Source organism: Palaemon carinicauda, chromosome 16 (assembly GCF_036898095.1).
Source record: "Palaemon carinicauda isolate YSFRI2023 chromosome 16, ASM3689809v2, whole genome shotgun sequence".
Classification (NCBI taxonomy): Eukaryota; Metazoa; Arthropoda; class Malacostraca; order Decapoda; family Palaemonidae; genus Palaemon; species Palaemon carinicauda.
Genome location: NC_090740.1, coordinates 127,410,516 through 127,432,851, shown reverse-complemented (window position 1 = coordinate 127,432,851; position 22,336 = coordinate 127,410,516). Strand labels below are relative to the sequence as shown.

The 22,336-nt window shown below is 44.6% G+C and overlaps 1 protein-coding gene across 1 annotated transcript in view; it reads right to left on the bottom strand.

The window, feature by feature from the left end:
* The window catches only part of LOC137655867 (protein O-linked-mannose beta-1,2-N-acetylglucosaminyltransferase 1-like), a 45,310-nt gene that overhangs the window by 6,368 nt on the left and 16,606 nt on the right, over window positions 1–22,336 (bottom strand). Inside the window, exons 11-13 of the mRNA XM_068390061.1 lie at window positions 16,765–16,955; window positions 15,476–15,656; window positions 14,710–14,819 (exon numbers count right to left, since the gene is read on the bottom strand). Of these exons, the coding sequence (XP_068246162.1) occupies window positions 14,710–14,819; window positions 15,476–15,656; window positions 16,765–16,955 (482 nt within the window). The remainder of the gene's footprint in view (window positions 1–14,709; window positions 14,820–15,475; window positions 15,657–16,764; window positions 16,956–22,336) is intronic.

Sequence of the window (22,336 nt, the reverse complement as noted above, 5' to 3'; positions counted from 1 at the left end):
TCTGTCGACGTGTCGACAAGACGTACTTTACTCGCTGTTGAACCTGGAGTTTTTTTCCATCATCTTTGGTGAAGTACTCTATTTTGGTTTTGAGCTTTCGCTGTGCAGGGTTTTTCTTCAAATAAATCCTTGAACTCTTTTTTGTATCGGATTCATTGTTGATGACTTAGACCGTTTTTTGGAATTTTCCCTTGACCAATTCAAAATGGCTGACCTTTCACAAGTTCCCAAGTTTAGAAAATGCAATGCTAGGGACTGTTCTAGGCGTCTTCCAAAGGCTTCTCTCGACCCTCACACTGTTTGTTCCAATTGTCGGGGTAAAACCTGTCAATTGGAAGATCGGTGTGAGGAATGCGTGGGCCTTTCGGAATTCGATTTTATCGAATTTGAGAAGTACACACGCAGGCTAGAGAGAGATAGATTAAGGAGAAGTTCTTCTAGGTCGATAGATTTTTCCTCTCCTCATGCCCCTCAACCTATTCCTTCCCCTGTAGTGGTTGTTCCTAACCCCCCTCCTAGCACTCAGGAACCATCGATGGCTGACATGATGCGTGCTATCCATGCCTTGGGGGAGAGAGTTGAGTCCCTTGCAAGTGACCGCAATCAACTCATGGCGGATGTTAAGGAGCTAAAGTGCCAAAGTGCCGCGGGAAGTGAGAAAGTGCCTAGTGAAGGTGTTGTGAACAGTGTTGCGCTTGAGGGTTCGTCTGTTCGTGCCTGTCGTCCTCCTAGTCCGGGACCTCTTGCAAGCTCCCAAGCCCAGGGGAGAAGCAATGTCGTACGACGCATGGGTTCGAGAGGCCTTGATCAGCGAACAGACGTTCCCTCCATGGTATCAGGCGTATCTCCCCAAGATCGCCCCTACCTACGTAAGACGAGAGAGCCCGTTTTTACCTCGTCGACCAAAGGTGTTTCTCGTGAGAAACTTTGGACCAAGGTCTCACGACCTTTAAAGCGTAAGTCGGTCCCTTCAGGACAAGTCCAACGTCCCGGTTGTAGCCACTGGGTCAGTTCGGACTCGTTGCCGTCATCTGATGACTGCTCTCCGCCTAAGAGAGGCAAAGCGGTACCGCCTCAGTCGCTAACCCCGTCTGTTGCCGCACCTGCTCCCATAGACCCTAAATGGGCTTTGCTGCAAGACATGCAGTCCAAGCTTGCGTCCTTGATGGAGGACTTTAATTCGGAGAAGGTTGCTGCTGAACCTTCTGGCCAACAACCTTCCAAGCGGTCTGTTGTGCGTCCTGTTGACGCTGAGGTTACCTTCTCGCGTCTACCAGTTGAGGTGGTTCCTCCTCCCATGCGACCCAGTGTGGGTTGCCAGCCGCCCGTTGACGTTAGGCGACGCACGGAGGTGGTTGTTGACGTTCAGGACGTTCAGCAACCATCAGAGGTGACTTGTTTTGACGCGGTGCGTCAACCTCCGCAACCCGGTATGGTGTTGACTGCACAACCCAGACGGTCTAGACAGTCTCGGGTGGACGCGGTGCGTCCTCGCGCACCCATGGTTGTTGACAGTTCACTGACTGTGCATGACGTTGCGTCCGGCTCCGTCACGCATGCACCAGTGCGACCGGACTCAGCGAGCCAGACGTTGCCCACTCCGTTGCCGTTTCCTCATCAGTTTTCAGATGAGGAACTATCTGATGAGGATGTTGCTGAACCACAAGACGATCAACCTTCGGAACTGGACGAGCCTAAGCCAACTCAACCATCATTGGACTTTAGAAAAGTCATGGCTGTATTCAAGGAGTTGTTTCCGGACCACTTTGTTTCTGTGGCTCCTCGTTCTCCTCCGTCAGAGTTTGTATTAGGAGTGCCTGCTACCGCACCTGCCTTTACGAAACTCGTTCTCTCACGCTCATCCAAGAGAGCTTTGCGGCTGTTGGGAGACTGGTTAGAGTCTAAGAAGAGGTTAGGGAAGACAGCTTTTGCCTTTCCCCCATCTAAACTCTCTTCTAGATCGAGCGTCTGGTATGCCACGGGAGAAGTTCTCGGCTTGGGAGTTCCTGCCTCTGCCCAGGGCGACTTCTCAAGTCTTGTAGACTCTCCCCGCCGCCTTGCCATGAGACGCTCGAAGGTTTGTTGGTCACCATCGGACCTGGACCACCTTCTTAAAGGGATATTTAGGGCTTTCGAAGTCTTTAACTTTTTAGACTGGTGCTTAGGAGCCCTGAGCAGGAAAATCTCTTCGGTAGATAAGGATATTTCCTTGCTCATTATGTCCTGCATGGACAAGGCCGTCCGTGATGGGTCCAATGAGCTAGCTGCCTCATTCACGTCCGGAGTCCTGAAGAAGCGAGAGTCTCTCTGTTCGTTCCTGTCTGCTGGAGTTACGCCATGCCAGAGATCTGAACTTCTCTTTGCTCCCCTTTCCAAGTGCCTGTTTCCTGAAGCCTTGGTAAAGGAAATTGCCGCATCGTTAGTTCAGAAGGACACCCATGATCTTGTTGCGTCCTCGGCTCGCAAAGCTCCCCCTTTGCCTACATTCTCTGCTAGACCGAGAATAGACACTCCAGCGTCTCGCTTTATTCCGCCCTTTCGTGGCAGAGCCTCCAGCAGAGGAGGTGCTCGTGCCGAAGGGAAAAGAGGGAAGAGGAAAGGACCTAAGTCCTCCAAGGGCAGAGTCTGACTGCCCGCAACTTCAGACAGCAGTGGGAGCCAGACTCAAGAACTTCTGGCAAGCCTGGGAGAAGAGAGGCACAGATCAACAATCTGTGAAGTTACTCAGAGAGGGGTACAAAATCCCTTTTGTACGCAAACCCCCTCTAGCGACGTCCCCCATCGATCTCTCTCCCAGGTACAGAGAGGAAGAAAAGAGACAAGCCCTGAAACTGGAAGTGTCTCTTTTGCTAGAGAAGGGAGCGGTGGTCAAAGTCTCGGACCTTCGATCACCGGGATTTTACAACCGTCTCTTCCTAGTTGCGAAGAAGACAGGAGGTTGGAGACCGGTGCTAGACGTCAGTGCTCTGAATGTCTTTGTCACAAAGACGAAGTTCTCCATGGAGACCACAAAGTCAGTCTTAGCAGCGGTCAGGAAGGAAGACTGGATGGTCTCGCTAGACCTAAGGGACGCCTACTTCCATATCCCCATTCACTCAGACTCCCAACCTTTTCTGAGATTCGTCTTCGAAGATGTGGTCTACCAGTTTCGGGCCCTGTGCTTTGGCCTAAGCACAGCTCCTCTCGTGTTTACGAGGCTGATGAGGAATGTAGCCAAATTCCTCCACTTATCGGACATCCGAGCCTCCCTTTATTTGGACGACTGGCTTCTCAGAGCCTCTTCCAGTCGTCGCTGTCTGAAGGATCTAAAGTGGACTCTAGATCTGACCAAGGAATTGGGACTCCTAGTCAATTTGGAAAAGTCGCAGCTGGTCCCATCCCAAACTATTCTGTATTTAGGGATGGAGATTCACAGTCTAGCTTTTCGGGCTTTTCCGTCGGCCCCCAGAATAGAGCAAGCCCTGCTATCCATCCAGAAGATGCTGAAGAAGGAACGCTGCTCAGTCAGGCTGTGGATGAGTCTGATAGGGACGCTGTCATCCCTGGAACAATTTGTATCACTAGGAAGACTACACCTCCGTCCTCTTCAATACCATCTGTCTTTTCACTGGAAAAAGGACAAGACGCTAGAGGCAGTCTCGATCCCGATTTCCGGAAAGATAAAGTCTTGTCTGACTTGGTGGAAGGACAATATCAACCTAAGAGAGGGTCTTCCCCTGGCTGTTCAGACTCCCAACCACGTTCTCTTCTCGGACGCATCGGACTTGGGCTGGGGCGCGACACTGGACGGTCGGGAATGCTCAGGCCTGTGGAACTCGAGTCAAAGGAGCATGCATATCAACTGCAAGGAGCTGTTGGCAGTTCATCTGGCCTTGAAAAGCTTCGAGTATCTCCTTCGAGGCAAAGTGGTGGAAGTAAACTCGGACAACACCACGGCCTTGGCGTACATCTCCAAACAAGGAGGTACCCACTCACTGACGTTGTACGAGATCGCAAGGGACCTGCTCATCTGGTCAAAAGGTCAAGACATCTCCCTAGTAACGAGGTTCATCCAAGGCGACTTGAACGTCATAGCAGATTGTCTCAGTCGGAAAGGGCAAGTAATTCCAACCGAATGGACCCTCCACAAGGATGTGTGCAAGACTTTGGGCCACTTGGGGTCAACCAACCATAGATCTCTTTGCAACCTCGCTGACCAAGAGGCTTCCAATCTATTGCTCCCCAGTCCCGGACCCAGCAGCAATACATATAGATGCCTTCCTCCTAGATTGGTCACATCCGGATCTCTACGCATTCCCACCGTTCAAGATTGTCAACAAGGTACTGCAGAAGTTCGCCTCTCACGAAGGGACAAGGTTGACGTTAGTTGCTCCCCTCTGGCCCGCGAGAGAATGGTTCACCGAGGTACTTCGATGGTTAGTAGACGTTCCCAGAAGTCTTCCTCTAAGGGTAGACCTTCTACGTCAGCCACACGTAAAGAAGGTACACCAAAGCCTCCACGCTCTTCGTCTGACTGCCTTCAGACTATCGAAAGACTCTCGAGAGCTAGAGGCTTTTCGAAGGAGGCAGCCAGTGCGATTGCTAGAGCAAGGAGAGCGTCTACCATTAGAGTCTACCAATCGAAGTGGGAAGTCTTCCGAGACTGGTGCAAGTCAGTTTCTGTATCCTCGACCAGTACCTCTGTAGCTCAAATAGCTGACTTTCTCTTATACCTGAGAAAAGGACGATCCCTTTCAGCTCCCACTATCAAGGGCTACAGAAGCATGTTGGCATCGGTCTTCCGGCATAGAGGCTTAGATCTTTCCAACAATAAAGATCTGCAAGACCTCCTTAAGTCTTTTGAGACCACCAAGGAGCGTCGCTTGGCTACCCCTGGATGGAATTTAGACGTGGTACTAAGATTCCTCATGTCAGACAGGTTTGAGCCGTTACAATCAGCCTCCCTGAAAGATCTCACTCTTAAGACACTTTTCCTGGTATGCTTAGCCTCGGCTAAAAGAGTCAGTGAGATTCATGCCTTCAGCAAGAACATTGGATTTTCGTCGGAAAAAGCTACTTGTTCGCTGCAACTTGGTTTTCTAGCCAAAAATGAGCTGCCTTCTCGGCCTTGGCCTAAATCTTTCGATATTCCCAGCTTATCGGAGATCGTAGGCAATGAACTAGAAAGAGTCTTATGCTCTGTTAGAGCTCTTAAGTTCTATTTAAAGCGTACTAAACCTTTACGAGGCCAATCTGAAGCTTTATGGTGTTCAGTTAAGAAACCATCCTTGCCTATGTCAAAGAATGCTTTGTCATACTTTATCAGATTGTTAATACGAGAAGCTCATTCACATCTGAGTGAGGAAGACCGAGCTTTGCTTAAAGTGGCCTTTAAGCAAAATAGATCTCTGCAAAGTATAATGGACGCAACCTATTGGAGAAGCAAGTCAGTGTTCGCGTCTTTTTACTTGAAAGATGTCCAGTCTCTTTACGAGAACTGCTACACACTGGGACCATTCGTAGCAGCGAGTGCAGTAGTGGGTGAGGGCTCAACCACTACAATTCCCTAATTCCATATCCTTTTAATCTGTCTCTTGAAATGTTTTTAATGTTGTTTTTATGGGTTGTCCGGAAGGCTAAGAAGCCTTTCGCATCCTGGTTGATTTGGCGGGTGGTCAAAGTCATTTCTTGAGAGCGCCCAGATTAGGGGTTTGATGAGGTCCTGTTGTATGGGTTGCAGCCCTTGATACTTCAGCTCCTAGGGGTCTGTCAGCATCCTAAGAGGATCGCGAGGCTCCGTAAGGAAGACGTACTTATAAGGCAGAGTAATCGTCTAAGTCGACTTCCTTACCAGGTACCTATTTATTTTGTTTTTGTTATATTGATAACTTCTAAAATGAAATAAAAACTCTTAGCTCATAAGATGTAAACATATTTAACTGGTCTCTACCCACCACCCTGGGTGTGAATCAGCTATATATATTCACCGGCTAAGTTAAATATTTAAAAATGATATTTTAATTATAAAATAAATTTTTGAATATACTTACCCGGTGAATATATAAATTAAACGACCCTCCCTTACTCCCCAATAGAGACGCAGTGGGATGAGAAGAAATTGAGTCTTTGTTTACATTGAGTATGGTATCTGGCCGACAGTTGGCGCTGATGGGCACACCCGCAACCTGTATAGCGATCGCTGGCGAGTTTTTTACAGTTTTTTGTCTGTCGAGCAACAGAGTTGCAGCTATATATATTCACCGGGTAAGTATATTCAAAAATTTATTTTATAATTAAAATATTATTTTTCCTAACTATGTAAACCAGAGTTATTTATTTATAGGAGACTGAGTACAGCGACGGCTGGAATATGGCAGTTAAAACTTTCGACGAGGTGTGAATAACCATCCGGTATCGTGGAGGCAACCGCCCCCTTGCAGCTCACTACAATCTCAATTGGATTGCAGCCGGGACATTATGTCAGGGGTTGGTGCTGGCAGGCAAATTTGAGTAAGAATCTCAGGTTTGTATAGTTATGAAAAATACAAATTATTTTTTTAATTTGACATTTGTTCTTGCACGAATACAAACTGTTCATTCTTTACTTATAGGAGACTCATCCTTAGGAGTGAGCGAGTCCCCATTCCCACTGGCTGGAAACCTAACCCAGATATCTGGGACTTGGCACTAGTGCTTGAGTTGCAACCCCTACACCTTGCGAGGTATAGGTGGGGGCACCCAATCACAGCACAGCCCATGCAAACAAAGGTGCAGTACTGTACATGAGCTAGACTTCTCTGAGCTGTAACCAAAGCGAAGAAAGACGAAGGCTGATTCAGAAGTAACAGGTGTATTTGGCTACAACACACTTCCCCTCCTAATTAGTGTGGTGGAAAAAGTGCTTGTACACCCTGAAACAAAGCAAATGAGCTTGCCTATCTCTAGATCAAGCCCAGCTGGTGAGGTTTTGAAGCTGAACCCCAAAAGGGAAAGGTTGAAAGGAAAAGGAAGCCAAGCACTCTTCACATTCACCCCAGGCTTAGTCTTAACCTCAACCCTCGGTTCCTGTTAAGGATCTAAGGAAGCTAAAGGGCCTAGCATAAATGTGTCCAAGGTCGTGTGGATCACATCCCACAGTTAATGGGCTGTAAAGGTGGTTTATCTCTTCCAAACTCCTGTCCTGAGAACCTGCATCACAGATTAGTTATTTTTGAAAGCTAATGAGGCTGCAAGGCCTCTAATGTTGTGAGCTTTCACTCAGGATATAGTAGATATGGAAAGGTCTATTGCTCTGGAGTTTACTTCCAAGAGCCAAAAGGAAATAGTATTTCTAGAGTCCCTTTTCTTGATCCTTTCCATGTATATCAAGATCTGTAAACGAGGCCTGGACGGCCAGTTATGTTTCAAATAGCTTTTTCAGAGCCCTAATATGACACGGTAGAAGTTGATAAGGATCCCTCAGTTACTGAAAGAAAACTCGAGAAGGAAAAGGACGAAAATCTAGGATCTGAAGATGTCAGGTTTTGTGTCTGCCACAAATTCTGGAACAAAGATTAGAGAAACTTCCCTCTAACCCCTTGAATGGGTGATGTCAGCTGCCACTCCATGTACAATACATGTACTTGTTTGGCCAAGGCCAAGGAGAGAACAAACACTGTCTTCAAAGTGAAGTCCCTGTCAGATGCTTGTTTAAGAGATTCGCAGGGTGCTTCTTTTAGACATCTCAAAATTTTCACAACTTCCCAGGACCGTAGGCCGACTTTGACTGCAAGGAAGGTCTGATCGAAGCTCTGTATTAGCATACAAATTTCCTTTGAGGAAGACATGCCTAATCCGTTAAGTCTAAAGACTTGGCTCAAAGCCAAGAGATAACCTTTCACTGCAGAATGCAGAAGCTGACTAAAGCTTTCCCTACGAAGGTAAAACAAAAAGTACGGATTACTGGTATAGAGGCGTCGAGTGAAGAGATACCCCTTAGACAACACCAACCACCGAAAACAGCGCGCTTTGCCTGGTAGACTGCAGTCGTCAATTTCCGGAGATATCCAGACATCTATTGTGCAGTCTCTAGAAAATCCTTTCTGAGAGAGGAGATGCTGGATAGTCTCTATGCATGTAGACGTAGGGAATTTACGCTGCTGTTGAAAATCCTGATGTGAGGCTGTCATAAAAGATGTGGAAGTTCCTCGGTAACTCCACAGGAGTTATATTAGATCCGCATACCATTCTCGATGCAGTCAAAATGGAGCTATCAGCATCACCCCGAGGTTTGGGGTCTCCCTTAGCCGCTTGAGAACCTTTCTTAACCGGCAGAATGGCAGAAAAGCATTGGGAATGAATCCTTGAATGACGCTGCTGAATCTGGTATTGGTAAGCAGTATATTGGAAGCTTCGCATTTAGCGAGTTTGCGAACAGGTCTATAGTTGGAGAACCCCACAGTTATTACTTCCTATGCTATCTGAAATCCCAAAGACCATTCTCCACCTATGATCTGAGTCCTCCTGCTCAACTGACACGCAACAATGTTTTTCCTGCTTGGAATGAAGTGGACTGACAGGAAGATTGAGTTGTTCTCTGCCCACTCTAGGATTTCGAGTGATCGACAGATGACCAAGTAGTCTCTGCCATTCAAAAGCTGGATAAAGGGAGCACTGAAGAAAGGGTAGGGCTCTATCCCTGGGAGGGTGTTGATTTCCAAGTCCAGGTAGGCAAGACATTGAGATGGAATTAGGGAAGACTTGACCAGATTTATCTGGATCCCCAGATCCTGAAAAAACCAGAGAGCCTTTTCTCAATGAACCAGGATGAACCAGTCATCCAATACCTTAGTAGCTTGATCCTGTTAGCTGATGCCAGTTCAAAGATCCTCATGAAGACCAGGGGAACTGTTTAGAGGCCGAAACAGAGGACCTTGAACTGGTATATCCTATGGCCTATGACTACTCGCATTCTGAGACAAATGATGGATCAAAACTTGCAAGTAGCCGTACAGTAGGTTCAGCATAATCATGAAATCTCCTGGCCTGATAGCTTGGATGATGGTGACTAGTGCCTCCATTCTGAATCTGGATTACATTACTAACTGGTTCAATGCCAAGAGGGCAATAAGTCTCTAACCTCCAGATGCCTTTCCAACACGAAAGGTGACTGTAGAAGCCGGATAATCTGTCATCGATCTCTTGAACATTCTTGTCTACTGTTTTCTTTACCTCCTGTAACTTGGCCAGGTTTTTCTGAGACCCTTTCTGAAACAACAACGATACTGTCGGAGGAGGAATTAAGGGAGGGGGAGAGTAGATGAACTGAAGGGTTCTTCAGTTATCTGTACTGCAGGACTTGGACTGTCCAATTTTCTGCCCCATAAAAGCACCACCACCTCCAATTCCTCTGTAGGCATCACCCCACTGGTTGTAGGGTAGGAGGATTACCCATCCTATCGGGCATCTTTATCTCTCCCTTTTCCCCATTCTCTCGTGCGGCTTGATATATGACTGGGTTGAAAAGAGATGGAAAGTCTCTTCAGGATGGTACCTGAGTGGTATGTTTCAGCCCCTGCTCTTCTGGGTTATGCTGATCTTCGAGTTGCAGAATGTTTTGAGGTTGATAGCTACTGCTGCTTAAATGAGACGGCCTTTTGAGGGAATGCATCATGCGTCTCTTTCCTCGTCTTCCATAGCGCAATCAATGTCCTTTAGAGGGAAAAGGGAGGAAACTCCTAGAGGCATTCTTGTAACCCACTTTCATTGCAAAAGCCTCCAGAAACTGCTTCCCTACGCTTGAACACCCAGTTGGCCCACTGGTTGGTTGCTGCTGCTTGGAACATCTGATATTCCAAAGCTTTAGCCCTGGACAGCATGATCTCCTGAAGGGTCTTCCTCTTTTTATGAGAGAGATTTTCAGTGTTGTGTACCCATCCAGTTATCCAGTCAAGATGCTGCTTACAAGGCATTCATGGCCACTGACTTCATATTGGCAGTCTCCGTCTATGAAAAGGAGGCCGGGGTTAATCTGGCCACTGATGGGTCTAAAGGAAGGGGAGAAGGCTGACCATCTGCTACGTTAATCTGGCCACTGATGGGTCTAAAGGAAGGGGAGAAGGCTGACCATCTGCTACCTTGTAGTCTCTCTTCTGCTTGGGAAGAGGAATCGGCAACAGCCGAGAAGACTTTAACAACTTCAAGGAGTCTTTCTTGCCGGGTATCTGGTCTTTTTTCTTCCGCATGACTTCTTTGGTCATAACCGTCCAAGGAAGTTGGAGGTTTGGCTTAGCTTGGTACAGGAGGGGAGAGGAGCAAAGGTGCCCGACTATAGTCCACCCCCTACACTGAGAGGAGAGAAGAGGTTCCCCTGATGCCGTTCACTGAACACATGATATGCAGGACCAAGAAACAGACTGCACGACCCCCTCTTTTGCCAGGGGTGTCTTCCGTCCTGCATGGAGTGTGGGATAAGTCAAAGTTCCGCCAAGCCTTTCTCAGAAGAGAAATCCTCCTTTCCTGTGTCCTCCTCTTGGAGATCTGATTCCATGCTGGCTGAGAGCTGGATCGGCATCTGCGATGAGGAAGGGAAGTCTGTAGGGTCATCAACTCTGGCGATCTCTATGTGATGGGCTGGTCTCTGCACGCACAGTGCTGATGACTTGCTTTAAATTTTTGTGTCCTTCCTTTCTCTGTCAAACTCCCACTGAAAAGGGATATGTAGATCCTGAAAATAAGAGTCTACAGTCCTGTATCTCTGAAGTCCTAGGAAAAGGTAATCGAGATTTTGAAACATATTGGGGATGTTGCTTCGTGAGGGAAATGGCAATAAGCTTTCAGGTATCCCCAAAGGAAATTTCCCTTGGGGACAAGAAGCTTGTGTGACCTTACCTTTACTAAACCTCTCTCTGGCGTAACTGGAGTCCTAAACCTGCAATGGCGGGGGTCTCTCCTGACTGCAGACAAGTTAATCAGTGAAGGGAAGAAGATCAGTTCCTCCGTCTTACTGCCGAGTCTTCACTAGATGGGGAAATTCCATGAAGTTCAACACTAACAGTTGAACTACCCCTGTTAAGGTCAGGTTCTTGACGCTGAAGCGAATCTAAAAGTCTATGAGGGGCATGGTCTTGCGGTGAAACAGGACAAGCGCCGATCTTGCCTTTCCTAAGAGTCTTTCCTCTTGCTAGAAAGAGGTGATCATCCATGAAGGTTTTAAGAATCTTCTTGGATTGAAAAACTGCTGCATCAAAAGAATTCCCTGGATCGTCTTGCAGAAAATATAGAGCTCGTGTGGTAAGCTTTCAGAGACAAAAAAAAAGCTCGTGTGGTAAGCTTTCAGAGACAAAAAAAAAAAGTCCAAAGCGCTCCAGCGAGGCACCCCTAGAGTGTGAGGGGTAAGAATGGTCTGACTGGGAGGGTAAAGCCCTATTAGAACGATAAGGGGAATTGCAATGTCTACTTGTAGGTGACAATAGCCTAGAACGTGATGGCGAACAGTGGCAAAATGCCAAAGGAGAAAATCTCCTGGATTGTCCTACTGGAGATGAATGGCAGCTATAGGTAGTAGGTTGGCCAGGGCACTAGCCACCTGTTGAGAATATACCCCTAAGGAGTTATAGGGTCCTTTGACTGGCCAGACAGTACTACATTGATTCCTCCTATCTGGTTACGGTTCATTTTCCCTTTGCCTACACACATACTGGATGGTCTGGCCTATTCTTTACATTTTCTCCTCTGTCCTCATACATCTGACAACACTGAGATTACCAAACAATTCTTCTTCACCCGAGGGGTTACTGCACTGTAGTTGTTCAGTGGCCACTTTCCTCAGGGTAAGGGAAGATGAGAATTTAGCTGTGGTAAGCAGCTCTTCTAGAAGGACACTCCAAAATCAAACTATTGTGCTCTAGTCTTGGGTAGTGCCATAACCTCTATACCATGGTCTTCAACTGTCTTGGGTTAGGGTTCTCTTACTTGAGGGTACACTCGGGCACACTATTCTTTCCCATTTCTCTTCCTCTTGTTTTGTTAGTTTTTATAGTTTATATAGGAAATATTTATTTTAATGTTACTGTTCTTAAAATATTTTATTTTACCTTGTTTCCTTTCCTTACTGGGCTATTTTCCCTGTTGGAGCCCCTGGACTTATAGCATCCTGCATTTCCATCTAGGGTTGTAGCTTAGCAATTGATAATCATACCCCAATGACGGGGAAGATCACCTTGCACGAGGGAGACGATTGGACGAACACGAATGTAGCAGTCCTCTTGAATACTATGGAGAAGATCGCCGACAAGATCTGCAATGAGAATCTGATGAAGAAGGCAAAGAACGTCTGGTATCTCTTATGTGGGGCAAGGCTGGAGCCTGATAACCCTCAGAGAGTGGCCCCTGCGCGCAGTGTGAGGGGGAGCTCAAAATGGAAAAGTTCTATGAGACGTTGGTCTAGGCTCCGAAAGTCTGGTAGCAGGTTTGGAAGTAGATAATCTAGCAGGAAGCGACGAAGAAATCTCCTTGGGCAGAAATGTGATCACGTAGAACGATAGACTCTTAGAGAGCCTAAATGTTCCAAAACAGAAGACCTCCCAGAAGGTGCAACATCGGGGCAACCAGGTGAACCAATTCCTCTGGCATCAAAAGCTCCAAGTTGTCGGCTGCAACGGACACCTGTTGAAGTCAAAGGAATGATGGACTGGACACAATTTTTCTCCTCTACAAAATGCCGAAGTTTGTCTTCTGAAAATTAAATGATAAAGCCAAGTCTGCCGAGGAGGGAAGTACTGCCAAACGCTAGGGGAACAACAATCTCTCCTTGACGCCAGGACTGCCCAAGCATTAACAGGCCACCACTCTTACCTGAAGACCTTTTGAAGGACACCAGGAAAGTCTGCAAAGGGATTTTTCCACAGGAAGAAAAAGGTTGAGACTTCTTAGACTTCGAGGAAGACCCCGAAAGAGAAGAGTCGCTTTTTGGCCTTCTTTTTCTTCCTCCTCTCTAACAAAACCCACTGGGAGCATGGCTACTCCCTACAGTCATCACATAGTGAGGCCTTCGACCATACGTGACCTTGGCAACCATGGCACAGCCTTCAAGGATCTACCTCAATATTACTCATAAGTGCTGCAGGTCTTGGGCAGTACTCCCAGACACTCCTTCATGATGACAAATCACACACACAGACACAAGCTGGAAGAAAAAAAAATTTGAAAATTTTCTAAGTGAACAAAGCAAAAACTGCCAATTTCCAGCAGAGAGAAACAAGTTCACTTTTTGACAGCTGAAATCCAATTGAGGTTGTAGTGAGCTGCGGTGGGAGGAGGGGTTGCCTTCCCGGTACTGGATAGTTATTTACACTTCATTAAAAGTTTTAACTGTCGTATTCCAGCCGTCCCTGTTCTCCATCTCCTATAGGTAAAGAACGAATGGTTTGTATTCATTTAGGAACAAATGCTAAATTAGTTTGTAAAAAAACATGAAATATTAACTAAAATCCATTATTCTGATACCTCTGAATAGAACAAGCTATCAAGTGGGAGTACCAGCTTAATGATCTCTAAATAAATACAGTATAAGAATAATTCATGACACCCTTACTCCTCTAAATTAGGCAGCCAAAACATTCGCTTGTTCCCGAGACGGAAGTGAAGGGTGGAGCACTGTAGGACGGCGTCACCCAAAAAGAAAGTATAAACCACGGTCCATATTCAAGTAACATGCAGCAAAGATAAATATCCCCTTAATAAAAGTGGCTGGGTAGTGGTTACTAACTCTATTGAGAAGTATGAAAATAATGGATTTCAGTTTAAACATGTTTACTTACATAAATCTTATCTCTGAATAGAACAAGCTGAATAAAACACTTCCTAAACAGAGGAGGTATTACATACAAACAACTTGAACCAGAAATCTATATCATGCAAATTGCATTTGACGAATATATGCTTGTTTCACTGCCATTGTGACATGTTTGAGCTTATGAGCTGTTCAAAAGATGTTCATAGACTTGGCAAGTGATCTTTCCTTCCAGTGAATAGTTTAGCTTATTGATCAATATATTTGTAGGAATTTTTTTCACAATCTTTAACCAAATTTTAAGTACAGTAGACCCATTTCCCTTTTTAGCTATTCTATAAATACTTGGTTGTATACTATCAATACTTATTATCATCTAGACACACACTTATTTATTTCTGTGAATTATGTTATTTATCTGTCCTTTCTTAGGTTATTCTGCTTCTGGAATTAAAGTCAGATTTCTGTATGACATATCCCTGTGTCTGGCTATGGCAGAGAATGCCTTCTACTACCTGCATTTGATCTTGCATAATTTATGCCTACAACTACCTGCATTTGGTCTTAAATGACCAGATAATTTGAAAAATACTCTAATTCAAATTAAATCTGGCAACTCCTTTTTTAATACATTCGCTGGTGTACTTTATCTCTCCTTTGGTACAGGGTATAGTACTTCAATAATCTAGTATTGCTTTTCTATGCTCATTGTCTTCCTGGATTTTACAATGCTGTGACTTTACTCCAAGTTGAAATATTAGAAACGTCCAAGATTTTCATTTAGTTGATCAGTGTTCAAGCCCTGCTCAAGATTTCCCAAATTAAAAACTTCTAAATTTAAATAATCTTTACCTTTCATTTAAAAGCCTGCTATAAAACAAATTCATTTGTAAACTGAACATCAGGGGACTATTATAAACATTAACCATTGTATAAGGAAACAGTCTTCCAGTACTTACGAATATTGTGAAAAAGGAACACCAACTATAAGGAGAGGATTAGATTTGATATGGAGTCGCCACATACCGTGGTGGTATCCTCGGCCATCTAGATCCCAAATTCGTAAACACTGAAAAATATGAGGCACATTTTAACCTTCAAAAATTTCTTTAAATTGACTTAAAAATTATTTTATCACTTTCATACGGAAGAATATCGAGAACAAAAATAGTATCCAACCTAATGGGTCTTTCAAATTATTTTAGCTTTGAGATCTAGTCGAGTACAGTAATTATGAATCATTATAAGTACATTAAGGAGAGATCTTTGAGTTTTCATGAATTCTACAGCCACTTCACTAAATTGAATTAATGTTAACAACTTTTTTCATTTCAAAACTGAAGAATAACCCTGAAAAGAATATATAACAAGGGGCTAATTTAATATGCTAAATTTCAACAATCTCCTTCAGCTTTTGAGGTGACTAGTAAATTAAAATTTTTCAGATACTATATATAGTAAAAACAACATACGCCCAATCCTTATACCATAGTATAAAACTAAAAATGTGAGACTAGTATTGCACAATACTATAGATGGTTTACAAGACACATACAAAATAGTTAAGTTTCTTTTATGCATGATTTTGGTTGTCAAATTGATTAAATTACACTTTCACATTCCACTGATGTGGAAAATTCTAATACAGTATTGATATTATATGTAATATTTTATTTTGAATAATTTTGAACATTGATCTAGAACAAAGATTTTATTTCAGCTAACCTTTGCAACTTGTAGCCAGGTTGTGTAATCTTTGTGGTGTTCCATCTGAATAAAGAGTAGGTAAATATGACCTGTTGTGTCTGGTACAAAGTTTTCTTCACATGGACTACGAGTGTGATCCAATACCGTTCCACGACGTAACATGTCACTCACCAACTCTTCATATGCATCTTTCTTCAAGCTAAATTCAAAGCAAGTTGGAAAGTAAAGGGACATTATTAGTTGATTCTTGTATTTTCAGTTTTAATTGGAATATCTCTAAAACTTGATTGGCATGCCTTTAACAAGTTTCAAAATATCAGACCTTCACTGAAGGTCCATTTGTGTAAAATATCATACTACTGTAACTACTTAGAACAGATGCCTACGAAAATATTATAAATCCTAGAATCTACCTTATTTCTCTTCAAAATTAAAAAATTTGGCTTCTTCACTGAAAGAAAAATTGCGTACAAATTTACATTATTAGCTTACTGGCACTCGCATTCATTCCTTCCAATGCCATTTGATAACCCTCAAGATCTTATGAAAGTTTCTGAAATGTTATGTTGGTCAAACTTCATGTTCATCCCTCCAGCAATTTCTCTAGACATTTATTCCAGATTCTTAAATTTTTTTTAATACACTCTACCATTTACGATTATTTTAGTCCCTTTTCAGCTTTAATAGCTTTTACAGGACTGTTCTTTTACAGAAATTTATATTCAGAAGTCTATAATCAACATCCTATAATAACACTAACACAACTTATGCAAACCACATGCCTTGCCTACACTATTCTAACCCCCTTCCTTGCAATCCAATTCTTAATGTCTGTAGTTTTCATACCCTCTTAAATAGCTCTTTCTTGTTCATTGATTCTAATCCTAGGAAAGTTTGAAAAAACGAAACTTCAAACCCAATAATTACCTGATGAAAATTTTTACATAGTTACTTATACTGTATTTAATTTTAATACTACCATTTCATCATATAAAAGAAAAAAGCAAATGCCAATAGCTCAGTGTTATACTATCTTACTTAAAACTATTTAGATCAACTAACATTTGATACCATTACTATGTCATGTAACTAAAGATTCTGCACTTCACTATCTTTGTATTAACCCAACCTACATTATACTAAGACACCCAATTCTTATCCTCTCCCAAAAAAATTAAACCAGAGACAGTGAAAAAATAAAAATATATCTTTTAACCTTTAAAGATACTGTTCTGTCAATAATAACAATAACAATATTTTACACTTAAATAGTAATATTATGTATCACATTAACTGTATCAACTCACTTGTCTAAATCCCGCAGCTCAACATATGGCAATGTGTTAAAAGAATGTTTTTTGAAGTAAGTATCTTGAAAATAAGAGTTCATGTTGAGTCCAGAGGACCCAAAGTGATAAGTCCGTGAAACATCTGGAACGATGCACTCCCTACCACGACGAACTTCAGCTAAACGCATCCACATATCCCAATCCCACATCTACAAAAAAAATAGAAAAATGTTATTTTCATTAGTAAAATAAATTTTTGAATATACTTACCCGATGATCATGTAGCTGTCAACTCTGTTGCCCGACAGAAATCTACGGTCGGGATACGCCAGCGATCGCTATACAGGTGGGGGTGTACACAACAGCGCCATCTGTGAGCAGGTACTCAAGTACTTCTTGTCAACAAGAACTCAATTTTCTCCTCGGTCCACTGGTTCTCTATGGGGAGGAAGGGCGGGTCCTTAAATTCATGATCATCGGGTAAGTATATTCAAAAATTTATTTTACTAATGAAAATAACATTTTTCAATATTAATCTTACCCGATGATCATGTAGCTGATTCACACCCAGGGTGGTGGGTGGAGACCAGCATACATGTTAACAAAGAAGCTAAGTATCCCGTATCTTATTTTAGCCGTTATTCAAAATAACAAACATAAAATAAATAAGTACCTGGTAAGGAAGTCGACTTGAACCATTACTCTGCCTTTTTAAGTACGTCTTCCTTACTGAGCCTAGCGATCCTCTTAGGATGCTGAGCGACTCCTAGGTGCTGAAGTATTAAGGGCTGCAACCCATACTAAAGGACCTCATCACAACCTCTAATCTAGGCGCTTCTCAAGAAAGAATTTGACCACCCGCCAAATCAACCAGGATGCGGAAGGCTTCTTAGCCTTCCGGACAACCCAGAAATATTTCAAGAGAAAGATTAAAAAGGTTCTGGAATTAGGGAATTGTAGTGGTGGAGCCCCCACCACTACTGCACTCGTTGCTACGAATGGTCCCAGAGTGTAGCAGTTCTCGTAAAGAGACTGGACATTCTTAAGATAAAAGACGCGAACACTGATTAGCTTTTCCAAAAGGTTGCGTCGAAAATATTTTGCAGAGATCTATTTTATTAAAAGGTCACGGAAGTTGTGATAGCTCTAACTTCGTGTGTCCTTACCTTCAGCCAAGCTTGGTCTTCCTCATTCAGAAGGGAATGAGCTTCTCGTATTAACAGTCTGAAAATAATAGGATAAAGAATTCTCTGACATAGGCAAAGATGAATTCTTAACTGAACACCATAAAGCTTCAGACGGGCCTCATAAAGGTTTTTAAAAAAGAACTTAAGAGCTCTACAGGACATAATACTCTTTCTAGTTCCTTTCCAACCATATCGATAAGTTTGGAATAACGAACGATATTGGTCAAGGCCGAGAAGGCAGCTCGTGTTTGGCTAGAAAACCAAGATGTAGAACATGTAGCCGTTTCGGATGAAAATCCGATGTTCTTGCTGAAGGCATGAATCTCACTGACTCTTTTAGCTGGTAAAGCATATCAGGAAAAGTGTCTTAAAGGTGAGATCTTTCAGGGAGGCTGATTGAAGTGGTTCGAACCTGTCTAACATAAGGAATCTTAGAACCACGTCTAAATTCCAACCAGGTGTAACCAAACGACGCTCCTTCGTGGTCTCAAAAGACTTAAGGAGGTCCTGTAGATCTTTATTGTTAAAAAGATCTAAGCCTCTGTGACGGAAGACTGATGCCAACAAGCTTCTGTAACCCTTGAAAGTGGGAGCTGAAAGAGATCGCTCTTTTCTCAGATATAAGAGGAAGTCAGCTATTTGAGTTACAGAGGTACTGGTCGAGGATACGGATACTGACTTGCACCAGTTTAGGAAGATTCCCCACTTCGATTGGTAGACTCTAAGGGTGGATGTTCTCCTTGCTCTAACAATCGCTCTGGTTGCCTCCTTCGAAAAACCTCTAGTTCTCGAGAGTCTTTCGATACTCTGAAGGCAGTGAGACGAAGAGCGTGGAGGCCTTGGAGTACCTTCTTACGCGTGGCAGACGTAGCAGGTCCACCCTTAGGGGAAGAGTTCTGGGAACGTCTACTAGCCATCGAAGTACCTCGGTAAGTTATTCTCTCGCGGGCCAGAGGGAAGCAACTAGTGTCAACTTTGTCCCAACGTGAGAGGCGAACTTCTGCAGTACCTTGTTGATAAACTAGAACGGAGGGAATGCATATAGATCTAGATGAGACTAATCTAGTAGAAAGGCATCTAAAAGAACCACTGCTGGGTCTGTTGAGAGCCTCTTGGACATCGAGGTTGCGAAGAGATCCATGGTTGGATGGCCCCAAGTGACCCAAAGTCTCTTGCATACATCTCTGTGGAGGGTCCAATATGTTGGAATTATTGTCCCTTCCTACTGAGACAAACTGCTAAGACATTCAAGTTGCCTTGGAAGAAATTTGTTACTAGTGAAAAGTCAAGACCTGTTGAACAGGAGAGGAGGTCACTAGCGAACTCGCACCATGTCAGAGAGTAGGTCCCTCCTTGCTAGGAGATGAACATCAAAGCAGGGAGTTGTCCGTGTTGACCTCCATTACTTTGTCTTGAAGGAGAGACCTGAAGCTTTTCCAGGTCAGACTTACTGCCAGAAGCTTCTTGCAGTTAAAATGCATTGTCCTTTGACGCGAGTTCCATAATCCCGAGCATTCCCTACCGCCTAAGGTCGCACCCCAGCCTACGTCCGATGCGTCTGAGAAGAGAACGTGGTTGGGAGTCTGAACAGTCAGGGGAAGACCCTATAAAAGGTTGATAAAGTCCTTTCCTCAGGTTAGCCCAGACTTATCTTCCGGAAACCGGGATCGAGACCGCTTGTAGCGTCTTGTCCTTTTCCAGTGAAGAGCTAGATGAAACCGAAGAGGACGGAGGTGTAGTCTTCCAAGTGACACCAAATGCACCACGGATGACAGTGTCCTAACCAGACTCATCCACAGCCTGACAGGGCCATATTCCTTCTTCAGCATCTTCTGGATGGATAGCAGGGCTGGGGATTGATCTTCTCGTTCAGCCATGTCCTCATCAGAGGGTTCCTCATCCGAAACTGATGAGGAAACGGCAACGGAGTGGGCAACGTCTGACTCGCTGAATCCGGTCGCACTGGTGGATGCGTGACGGAGCCGGACACAAGATCATGGTACTGCTGCACAGTCTGTGAACTGTCAACCATGGGGAAGCGAGGAAGTACAGCGACAACCCGAAACTGTCTAGACTGTCTGGGTAGTACAGACAACTCCTTATCGGGTTGCTGAGGTTGCCGCACTGCGTCACAACAAGTCACCTCTGCTGGTTGTTGAACGTCTTCCCAGTGACACACTGACTCCGTAAAAAATCCTCTATCAAGGACTAAGCTTGGACTGCATGTCTTGCAACAAAGCCCAAGGTCTATGGGAGCAGGTGTGGCAACAGACGGGGTTAGCGACTGAAGCGGAACCATTTACCCTCCCTGGAAGCATGTTATGCTTAAATAAAAGTCCATAGGAGGCTAAGCAGCTTAAGGCTCCTCTCCAAATGACAGAGTCCTCAAGGGAATATCAGAAGGAGGGAGAACAGCACTTTCTCATCTACAGGAACCATATCCGAGAAAAGCTAGGTTCTCTCAATGAGGGTTTCACTGGTGCAAAAGCAGCAGACCAGAAGGCAACGTTATGAAACTGCTTGACAGTCTGTGAACTGTCAAAAACTGAACTGTCAACCACAACAGGAGCGTGAGGACATACAGCACTGGTGTATAAGTAGCAGACCAGAAGGCAACGTCATGTAACTGTATGACAGTTTGTGAGTTGGCAACAACCAAAGTTGTGTGGGGAAGCCTCAACTCCTGACTGACTAGTTTGCTGCTGGCGAGTGGCGGTAACCACAGTGTGTTGCGGAGGCTGACACACCGTGTCAAAACACGGCAGCTTGTGGTAGCTCACGCAAGGCAACGGAGTGCTCTGTGTGTGGGAGTATCATACATCTGGCAGGGTTGACTTGTGCATGGGTGGAGGAGCTCTCACAACAAGAGTGTGAGAGCAGGAAGCCATGCCGGGCGCACAACCGTGGGAGGTGTAGGCCCACGGGTGCATCGTCAACCTTCTCCGCAGTCGGAGTGTGGGAGCTAGCAACAACAAAAGCAGAGTGCTGGAGCGTGGGAGGGGCTGCAGTGGGTTGAGGAGCATGCGGTATGGTATGCGGAGCATGCTGTAAGGTATGCGGCTCATGCTGCATGGTATGCGGAGCATGCTGTAAGGTATGCAGAGCATGCTGCATGGTATGCGGAGCATGCTGTAAGGTATGCAGAGCATGCTGCATGGGCTGCGGAGAATGCCGCATAGTGCTGGAACCCGGCAGCTCTACAGAACCTTCCCACTGCTGATGCGGTAGCTCACGCATGTTAGCAGATGGTGCAGCAAGAACATGCGTCTGGCAGGGTGGACTGCGCATCGGTGGTGGAGCTCTCACAGGTGGAGGGTGGGAGCAGGCAGCCGCAGTATCTGCTGAGCGCACAACCTCGGCGGGTTGTAGGTTAACAGGTGCATTGTCAACCTCCCAGCATGATACTCCTGCATGAAGGAGCAAGCTGAGATTGTATAGTCTGCAGCATGGACCACTAGGGTCTATGAAAGACAACAACAAACGGAGCTACTGTCCGTTGTGACTGAGGGTCTAAAACCGCTGGTGCGGCAACAGACGGAGTTACTGCCTGTTGCGGTACCACCTTGCCTCTCTTGGGAGGTGTGCAGTTGTCGTACTGCAGCAAGTCCGAACTGACCCAGTGGCTACACCTAGGCCGTTGGACTTGCGCGGAAGGGACCGACTTGCACTTAAAAGCTGCAAGATTTGGTCCATGGTTTCTGCGAGAAACCTCTTCCGCAGACGAGGAATAAATGGGCTCTCTCGTCTTTGTGTGGGTGGGGTGATCACGTCGGCAACGTGTGTAGATACACCCGAAACCACGGAGGGAAACGTCTGTTCGTTGATCAAGGCCTGTGGAACCCATAAGTCCTTCGACATTACTTCTCCCCTGGGCTTGGGAGCTTGTAAGAGGTATCGGACTAGGTGAACAACTGGCACGAACAGACAAACTCTCGAACGCAACACTGTAACACTTTGCGCATATCACTTTATCACTTTTGATTTTCTGTTTGCACTTATTTCACTGAACTCGAAACTTTAAGTGGTTTGTACCTGAAACACGCAATCCTATCCTTCATTAAAAGGTAGTAATTGCGAAAACAGTATTACAATGTAACAGAAAAACATAATGAAAGATAAAGAATTCAGTGGCTGGAAAAGAGACTAAACACTAGATCAAATAAACTACGTTTAAAATCTCTCACCGCATAAAGCCTGGGAACAAGAATAAAACTCTAGAAACGTTTTACCTTCTTCCCCTATAGCGACTAGGGAGAAAAGCAAAAAACGAGAACGTTACCCGCTTGAACGAAACGTTTATCCTCCTCTCTCTCCCTCCGTCTCTATCTCTCTCTCTCTCTCTCTTGACTTAGAACCTGAGAGATGAGCCCAATTATATATATCGTTAAAACATATTATTTGTT